Raw genomic sequence first — 9,124 nt, 5'->3', positions numbered from 1 at the left:
TTTCAACTCAACTCAACTCTGCATCCAAACACAACTTTCAAACTCAACTCAACTTTACACACCAAACACAGATAATAATTACCAACTCAATTCAACTCTAAACAATAAACATAGACAATTTAATTTTTCAAATAATAATTAGTAACTCAAGTCTATGCTCTTATAGTGAGCCAAACGTCCCTTTAGTAAAATTCAAATTTACTTAAGTCAATGAATTATGTACAACTTAAAATATAATTTTATTTTCATTTGAAGTCCACAATTTTTTAATTAAAGAAATCATGAGCCGTAAGGGTGAGACAGCCATTTTTTTTAGGAAGAATTTCTAGTTTTTTCTTCACCCGTTTAGAAGATCCGACCTTCTTGGTATCTCAACCGAGAAATTCGCATTGCCCGAGTTTTCTCGCAATCCTGCAAAAGAATTCCGGCCGGCCACCATCGAAGATGATCGTCTGCGTCGCCGTCGTCGGCCACCAGGTGCGACCTCCATGAATACCATATTTTATGGAACCGAAAATAATTTCATATTTGTTTATAAGAAAAGATTTGTGATCCCTTTTCCGATTCGGGGCGAGCTAACAGAACAACCCCCTTTACATTCAAAGCTTCACGGAGGCCGATGATGCTCTCAAGCTCCACCACATTGTACACTGCTCGCTGGATGTCGTCGATGAGCGAGGTATGTTTATCTTGCTTACCTTTGTGTTTTCTTGCTTGTAATTTGATATTTCGCGATCAGATCTAGGAATCTCGCTTGCTGTTGCACGCAACTAGTATGGTTTTCGAACTTCTATGATTTAGATGTCTCGCGGAACTTCAATTCGTTCTTCTGATATTGTTTGTGATGTTGTTGCCAGTGAACAATCCGAGAAAATCTGGACCGACTCTGAACGAGACATTTCTGGGTCTTCTTTATCCAACCGAAAATTACAAAGTGTGAGTATGATCGTTCATATAAGTAGGATCAGAATTGGTCCTGTTTTCTATTTCAATTGGAGTGGATCTTTAATGCTCTGTACATTTCCAGGTATGGCTATTTGACTAACACCAAAGTGAAGTTTATTATGGTGACAACAGATCTAGATGTCAGAGATGCCGATGTGAGAAGTGTGAGTACCATTTGTGGGTTTACAATTTTCTACAGCATTATAATTCTTTAACTCTCACTTGTGAACTATCGCTGTAAAGTAATTCTGAAGACGAAAAACTTCAGGCTGTGTCTACTTGTGAAGATTTGAGTGATGCAAACACTTAATCAGTGCCTCCTATTATTCAGCTGTCTTTTAGAAGTTATCTTTCAATGATTTAGGGCCAGCTTTCCCATGGTAGCTGTTTTAGTAGTGATGTGAACGTGATATATTCATAGTAGGAGAGTCCTCTCACAACTGTTAATACTTCCTTGATGGCCAGCTGAAACCTGAATTGACATCTGTTGGCATCTCAAACGAGCTTCCTATGCTCGAAAAATGCACACCCTTTGATCTCAATACACACATAGTAATAGAGGATGTGAGTGATAGCATAAACGCAGCTAAACGATATTTGACATGTGATCCTTTCTTTAAGGTTAGAGGTTCGAAATCTATAATAGAGGAGAGGATATGTGAATACCATTGTAGCTGTTTAGTAAGATATAGATTTGAACGTGACAGATTTTAGAGACTGGAGAGGTACACTATTATAAGGGTTTATTTTCGCCTAACAGACAGCAGAAACAAGAAATGGTTTCCACTTAAATCTGAAGATAGCTTCTTATTTCAAAATATTTATGTTCAAAATTTTCTAGAACACAACCTAACAATAAGATATATTAATAATGTGCAATTTACGATTCATCCTCGTTATTAGTTTTAAGCACTGTTTTTATCATTTGAACTATAACTTGACAGATCAAGTGGTGCATGTTTTTATTTTTGATAACCCTTGCCCCTTTAGGCAGTTTCGGTTTGTTGGTCTGAGAAGTCTGAGTTTCCGTAGTTTGAATAAGGAAGTCTCGTAATTTTTAGCCTTTATTTGGATTTTGAGGAGGATTAAATTTTAAGAAGTTTCAGCTTTTGTATGGTTTGTGTTTGGATTACAAGTTCATAATTTTCAAGAATCTAGTGAACTGCATGGTTTATAGTTCAGGTTTGCAAGAACTGATAGCACTTCATTATGACTCTACTTGAACAAAATAACCTGTTCTAGGTTGTACAATTCTGTCTTTGTGTTCTAGGTGATACCATTTTGTTGTCGTACTTGATGCACCTTCTCTCTCATAGACTATATTGTTTACTACTATTTCCTCTCTGAAAAAGAAAGTTAAATTTACCCAATTGCGTATTCATACAGCACGTCACATATGCGAAACTCCTTAATACGACATCTGACCGTTGTTCAAATTTGTGTCCAGTTTTTCCGGAGATTTCATGCTGCATATGTAGATGCAGTTTCAAACCCATTTCATGTGCCAGGTAAGAAAATTACTTCCAAAACTTTTGCAGAAAGTGTTAGCACCATTGTCAAGTCATTTGGCTTCAGTTCAGCTATTTGAGTGACAAACCAGGCGACCTTTGACGTATAGAACTGAACTTCAATACCGAATCTGAAGCCATTGACAGCCACGGTTTACTTTTCAGTTGTGTACTGTCATCTTTCTTGTATTCTTGATAGTATTTGAATTTTTTTCCCTCCATTGTAGTAAGAAAGGTGAAAGAATTCAACTTTTTTTTTTTTTTTTTCCATTGACATTCACTATTTCTATTTTATGCTCCTCTCACATAACTGGATTCTGTTTCGAGGTGAAATGTTATCTATGAATTGCAAGATTGAAAAGTGAGGATGAAGGGGTGGTTGGGGTTTTAAGAATCTCAACTTTAGAGTTGGTTAGCCTAGATTTATATAATTTGTGTTCAAGTTCCATGGGTTATTGAGTTGTATGAATTTAGCTTTTAGCTACTTTTATGTTATAATTTTTATAACTTGTACGATTCAATTGGCATAAATTTTATATTTTTCATATTCATCAATTCAAATCGATATATTTTTTAAACTTCGTTGTAGATGTTTAGATTGAAATTCAAAGTGAATATTTTTAGAGCATTACTTTTATATTTTTAGTGACTCCGGAGTTTAATTTTGAAATTTTGAAGGGAGAATACTCATTTTCATTTGTAACTTGGCCAAATACTCAATCACAAATTGTCATATGATGAACCATTTTTTTTAATGAAAAAACACATGTTTTTATATATATATATATATTTTCCTTTGCGATGTATGAAAATGAATGTTGTTCAATTGTACCTAAGTCGAAAATGAATGTTGTTCAATTGTACCTAAGTATTGCTTGAGGTAACATTCTAGGTTCTAATCTCATTTCATTTCTTTTTTAAAATTAGAATATGATATGTATGCATACCTAATATATTATAACAAATATATATATATATATATATACAAATTAATTGAAATTCAACCTAATGTTTATTTGGAAAGCACAACTCTTAACACATTTTGAAGAAGTTTTTACTTTGGGATCAATTAACCTGTACCAAACACATTCAGAAACATTAAAAATGGAAAATACAGCCCTGATTTTCATTGTTTTCAAATTTCTCACCCTTAGTTATCGTGCTTTAAATAATTCTCATGCATCTCTAAATTTTAGAACTGAATTCAGAAATCCCACGAGTTAGAAAGTTGAAACAGGCAAGTTTATGTAATCAAGCATAAGTTCGATTCCATCCTTAAACCTTGAGTCGGAGGTTTGAACATTTACCAGCGGGCCATCCACATTACACAAATGTAAAAGGCTCCCCCCAGAAATAATATCAACTACAAAGTGCATAAATTTTCCACTTTCCCAAGATGAAAACTCAAAAGCTCATGTTACAATTTAGAAGAGTATCGCTAAATAAGAAGATAGGTATCTCAAGTACGTTCTATGAATGAAACAGCCGGCATTACAAACACAAACAGATTCATGGTAAAATAAGAGGGTAAGAGCCGTTTGAACTAATGCAACGAGAACTTTCTGCCCAGCATACCTGGATGAAATTGTATATCTGATTACGGCACTGAAATCCCGTAATCATGTTGAGTCTCGCATCGAATCAGTTAAAAGTCGTCATCGTCTTCTTCGGCAATATGCTTAGCAAGTTCTTGCTCCTGCTGCTGTCTTTCTCTCCTTTTCTCAGCACTTTCTTTTTCTTTGTGAGAGTTTGGTGGGAACCTGAGAGCACGAACTGCCTCGTTATGCATATTCAGGCAGAAAGCAATCCTAGAGTTGAAGGCAATTTGAGGTTCATTGGTAGAGTAGATGTCTCCAGTCTCCTTGGATACCATCCATCCGTTTGCGTGATCAACTGTGGCATCGATTGCTCCATCTCGGATTGCCTTGGAGACAATACTCTCAGCATCAGCAATTGGATTTTCAGAGTCAAGTCTCAGTTTTTTGGCAACATCAGCCAGGGAAATGCGTGAATAAGATATGCTAATGTTGCGAAGCCCCGTTCTAATTACATTATGTCGCAACCTCACGATCAAATTGTTGGTTCGATCTGAGCTAAAAGTACTAGAGAACTTCTCAGCAACAGTTCTGAAAAGCTCCAAGTCACCAATTCTCACAGCCTGAAAAAAGAGCATTGTCGATAATTAATACAATGTACCAGAATGGACTGGAATCCAATAGTCCTTTATCATGACTTCTTATTGACAAGGGAGTTCACTATAATTCACATGCAAAGGCCCATTCAAGTCGCATTCATGTATTATTTATTTTCTTCAGCAGTTGGAAGTTTGGAGCCAACATGTTAATAAGATTCTACAACTAGAAATGTTGCCGTACTGATGGTAATATTTCTCCCAGTAAAGCAATCACCAACCTTACCTTTCTCGAAAATAAAACTACTTTTATTTTTGAGGAAATGAAATGGTTGAATAATGCACGAACTTACATTTGTAAGTTCAAAGTATGGCCTCAGCGCTGTCTCCATGCCTTTCTGCATGAAAACAGTCCTCTCAGGGATTTCTCCTAACAACAAGCGAACAAGGATTGCCCATTTGTTGCATTGTACTCGAAAACCAAGAGCTGCAATAGGTGCTTTCCGAGCAGCTTGTAGAAGAGACTCCTTTGCATCTGTATATTCCAGCTGAATGGTCCTGATCTTCCCCAGGTAAAATAGGTACCTACAGAACTGTAATCAAAACCAATCTTTTTGAGAGTCTTGATAAAAGCTAAAATTTTGACTACACAAAATTGAGGAAATTTATACAAACCATCACTACAAATTAAAAAAAAAAATATGCCTGAATTCTTCTTATGCCTAGCACATAAACAGGACAAATCAGAAAATTCAAATCTCATTGCCAGAACTATTTTGGGAGCCAGGCAACATCCGTTACAAACAACATACAAGCATTTCTACTGAAAAGAATGCTGCCTAATGTTTCACAAACTTTCTTAAAACCACAAATGCTTGTTTCCACAAAAGATGAGAAATAATACAATAATAAATAAAAGAGCACCAAAGTTTTTAAACTTGCCTGCTGGTTCGAGTGAGCTTCAAATCGAGGTGCTTTGGACCTCAACTTCTCTGCTTGATCATAAAGATTGTAATGGAGGTAATTGCGAAGTAGTAGGTTGAGGAGGGTTTCCTACATCACATTGTTATTACATAAGGCACCACTATATGGTGTTCACTGATAGAAAGTGAAGAAAACTACCTGACCCAGTTCATCATGGCGTAAGGTTGCTATGCGATGCAGGGCTAGTAGGTTACTGTCAATCAAAGTTCTTCATGTTACATAATGAATATCAATACATAATAAAGAAAGCCACGTGCTCCTCTACTCTGGAATCAAATGACCAGAATCATACAAATATGTAAAATTAACTAGCATAACTCCAATAAAATCTTAAGCTATGAACCTACCCTCTGATTTCAGCAAGATCACCAGTGACTTCGTAGCTAAGTGAGTAATAGAAGTAGAGCCTAGAAGCTAGAACATCAACCGTTCTCCTATTCAAGTTCTTCAATCGGGCAATGCTTGCTGAAGCACAAGCCTTAGCCTTAAAATATCAACCAAGTTTTCAGGAGTCAAGATCACCATTTTGGCAAAATGGGAAAATCCCTGATAGATAAGCGTAATATACATCACCTCATCATATTTCTTCTGATCAATCAGAAATATTAGCAAAATCAAATAGCAGAAAATCTCTATCTCGGGTAAGGGGTGTTTTGAAGATGCCTGTGTTGCCGAGTCAACATCCATTTCATAGTCATCCTCCTAATCAATTGTTGAAAAATTTTAATACTCAGAACACTAGCACCACGAAATAAAAACTATATACCAATCTTTAGGACAGGAAATTGCATAATGCAGATAAATATGAATATTTCCATTAAATTTCGAATCACCTTCGGAATAAATGAGGATAACCTTGTGTGCACATCGGATCCTGACGGGAGAGCAAAATTCAGGAATGAAGAAAGAACAGACGTCTTCAACTTCCGTCTCAACGCCATAGTCAGACGAATAGCTCTAACAATTCGCCGGACTTCCCGAGCATATGCACCGGTTTCAAGAAGCGACACAATCTCTTTCAAATCTGATCGAAAAACAAAATCGTCAACAAATTTCAAAATCAAACACTCTAGGAATTCAACAAGATATGAGAAAATGCAGATAGAACTCTGTTACGTTGTAAAGTTGAAGGAGAAGTTGGAGCAGAAGAAGAAGAAATGGGAGCAGGAAGCTCCTTCATCTCAGCGTTTTGCGTCATCTTCGCAAATTCTGTATGAAATCCACAAAACTACACAACTGAATCAACAAAATTTCAAATAGGGAAACATAAAGAAGAAACTAGATCGATAATTCAAAGAAATTGAACCTCCAATTCAGAGAACGCCGGAGATTTTGCAGTTTAAAGCGATTGGAGATGGAACAAGGGTTTCTTCAGGTTGCCTCCTGAGCAAGATAAACCCAGTTAAAGTGAGAAGCAAAGCAAAATTAAGGGTTTTTTTTTTTTTTTTTTTTGTGTGTGTGTGTGTAAAATATAAGCTTATAAAAAGAAAATAAAACACTATAAAAAAAAATAGGTTCATTAAATTTCCTTTAACATGTATAGGATTCGAATTAATCGAAAATTTCATTATATTATAAATTTTTTTTATAAAACATAACAAATAAGTAAGAGTGACAAACTTACTAAAAATATTTATATTTGCTATTAAATGTAATTGAGTCCCAACAAAAATGTTTTTTTTTTAAAAAAAAACAAAATGTCATTGTCACTCATGTAAATATAAAGTAAATATAATGTAATTAATATTTTCTCCAAAAAATAATACAAATTAATAAACATATGAGCTTATTTGTTGTTTTTATAATTTTGATCAATATTCTTGTAAAACTGAGATTTCTAATTTTCCATCAACATCAACATTTTAAACTATACTTAAAATTAAACAATAATACAATTTTTTTTTTAACACCACAATAGGTTAAACAATTACTAGTTTCCTAACCTTCCCTGTCATTGAATTTTCTAAGTGTGTGTCCAACTTTATAAATGTTAAATGGATTTACAAAATTTTAATTTGGTGTAATCTTTGACATATTCATAATTTTTAGAAGTGAATAAGTTTACCATATGTAAAATTGAAACCATTCTTTTTTTAAAATGTATAAAATGATTTGTTAGATAAATTGCAAATTAAATGCTTATTATACAAAACTAATAAAATCAAGAACTTATTAGAAACATATTAAAGTTTGGAATTCTATGTATTAAGTGTAGAATTGAAAACCAATATATTAGAATTAAAAAGAAGGTATAAAAAGATTTGTTAGACAAACTGAAAATTCAAGAGTTTATTATACATAAAACAAAAGTTTAAGTACTTATTAGGCCATTTTTAAGTTAAAGTTTCTATTAAACATAAAATGGTAAAAAAAGGAAAATTAATATATAAGTATTTATATTTATCTAGAATATCAAACATCATAATCTATTCATATAAATTCAAAAGGTTTCTAATGTTACTTTGATCATTATATTTTTTACTTCACTTAATTTTGGTCCTTGTACTTTTAAAAGTTTACAATTTTAATTCTTATACTTTTAAAATAGTATTTTTAAAAGTAGAAGAATCAAATCAAAGTTGAAATTAGAGCGACTAAAAGGGATATTTTCAAAGTATAGAGTGTTCCTGAACTTTTGGAGGAAAAATATCTTATCATTTGATCCGACAACACACATATATATATATATATAGGCAAGTGGAAAACCCTAATCTATAGATTACAAAATTACAATAAAGGATAACCATACATATTAATTTAAATACATATTATAACACTCCCCTTTAACCTGGAGCAAATATATCAATCATGTCCAGCTTATTGCATTATTCTTGCTCCATTTATAGCTTGGGTAAAGATATCTCCAATTGTTTCTCCAGTCTTCACATATCCTCTTGATTCAACCCTTCTTGTATTTTCTCGTGAATAAAATGACAATTCACTTCAATATGTTTAGTTCGTTCATGAAACACTGGATTGGAAGCAATGTAAAGTGCAACTTGATTATTACACCATAATTTACCTGGCACGGTAATGCTGAAGCCCATCTAAGATAAAAGTTGATGTATCCACACTATTTCACACATAGATTGTGCCGTAGCTTTATATTCTACCTCAACACTCGAACGTGAAACTACATTTTGTTTCTTACTTTTCCATGACACTAAGTTTCCTCCTAAAAAACACAATATCCAGAGCTCGATCTCCTATCTTCTCAAGATCCAACTCAATCAGCATTTGAAAAACGTTCAACCCTTGTATGACCATGATCCTTATATAAGATCTCACGTCCAAGTGCAACTTTTAGATAACATAGAATTTGTTTTACTGCAGCCCAATGATCTACTATAGGAGAAAACATACATTGACTCATAATACTAACAGAATAAGCGATATCTAGTCGTCTCACTATTAAATAGTTCAACTTTCCAACTAATATTTTGTATCTTTCAGGGTCTTTAAATAATTCACCTTCTTTAACAAGTTGCAACTTTGGTATCATTGAAGTACTATATGGTTTGACTCCCAAGTATGAAATAGTATGGACACACCAACT

General features: G+C 33.8%; 2 protein-coding genes across 3 annotated transcripts; one reads left to right on the top strand and one right to left on the bottom strand.

The window, feature by feature from the left end:
• Window positions 1-278: 278 nt before the first annotated feature.
• LOC120077577 (trafficking protein particle complex subunit 2-like protein) lies at window positions 279-2,933 on the top strand. Its single transcript, XM_039031515.1, has 5 exons — window positions 279-477; window positions 583-679; window positions 858-936; window positions 1,028-1,109; window positions 2,393-2,933. Exons 1-5 carry the CDS (start codon window positions 445-447, stop codon window positions 2,531-2,533), a joined length of 432 nt encoding a protein of 143 aa, XP_038887443.1. The 5' UTR covers window positions 279-444; the 3' UTR covers window positions 2,534-2,933.
• Window positions 2,934-3,701: 768 nt separating this feature from the next.
• On the bottom strand, window positions 3,702-7,042 carry LOC120078720 (probable 26S proteasome non-ATPase regulatory subunit 3). 2 transcript variants are annotated; one of them, XM_039033024.1, is made up of 9 exons: window positions 6,875-7,042; window positions 6,685-6,796; window positions 6,402-6,592; window positions 6,142-6,270; window positions 5,916-6,052; window positions 5,707-5,761; window positions 5,527-5,637; window positions 4,938-5,177; window positions 3,702-4,611 (listed from the first exon to the last, which is right to left on the bottom strand). In XM_039033024.1, the coding sequence occupies exons 2-9, from the start codon at window positions 6,764-6,766 to the stop codon at window positions 4,099-4,101; spliced, it is 1,458 nt and encodes a 485-aa protein (XP_038888952.1). In that variant the 5' UTR covers window positions 6,767-6,796; window positions 6,875-7,042; the 3' UTR covers window positions 3,702-4,098. The 2 variants fall into 2 exon arrangements, with proteins under 2 accessions (XP_038888952.1, XP_038888951.1); XM_039033023.1 differs by having other exon boundaries at window positions 6,685-6,777; window positions 6,875-7,040.
• Between the last annotated feature and the right edge of the window lie 2,082 nt (window positions 7,043-9,124).

The sequence above is a fragment of the Benincasa hispida genome, chromosome 5 (genome assembly GCF_009727055.1).
Source record: "Benincasa hispida cultivar B227 chromosome 5, ASM972705v1, whole genome shotgun sequence".
NCBI classification, from domain to species: Eukaryota; Viridiplantae; Streptophyta; class Magnoliopsida; order Cucurbitales; family Cucurbitaceae; genus Benincasa; species Benincasa hispida.
Note: the sequence above shows the minus strand (reverse complement) of the source record. Positions and strands in the feature narration are given on the sequence as shown.

Excerpts from the sequence above, each read along its gene's own strand:
- LOC120077577 (XM_039031515.1), top strand. The coding sequence starts at position 445 with ATGATCGTCTGCGTCGCCGTCGTCGGCCACCAG. Across the intron at positions 478-582 it reads TCGCCGTCGTCGGCCACCAG|AACAACCCCCTTTACATTCA; the intron begins GTGCGACCTCCA and ends GCGAGCTAACAG. Across the intron at positions 680-857 it reads GGATGTCGTCGATGAGCGAG|TGAACAATCCGAGAAAATCT; the intron begins GTATGTTTATCT and ends TGTTGTTGCCAG.
- LOC120078720 (XM_039033024.1), bottom strand. The coding sequence starts at position 6,766 with ATGACGCAAAACGCTGAGATGAAGGAGCTTCCTGCTCCCATTTCTTCT. Across the intron at positions 6,271-6,401 it reads TATCCTCATTTATTCCGAAG|GAGGATGACTATGAAATGGA; the intron begins GTGATTCGAAAT and ends ACAATTGATTAG. Across the intron at positions 6,053-6,141 it reads ATCAGAAGAAATATGATGAG|GCTAAGGCTTGTGCTTCAGC; the intron begins GTGATGTATATT and ends TGATATTTTAAG.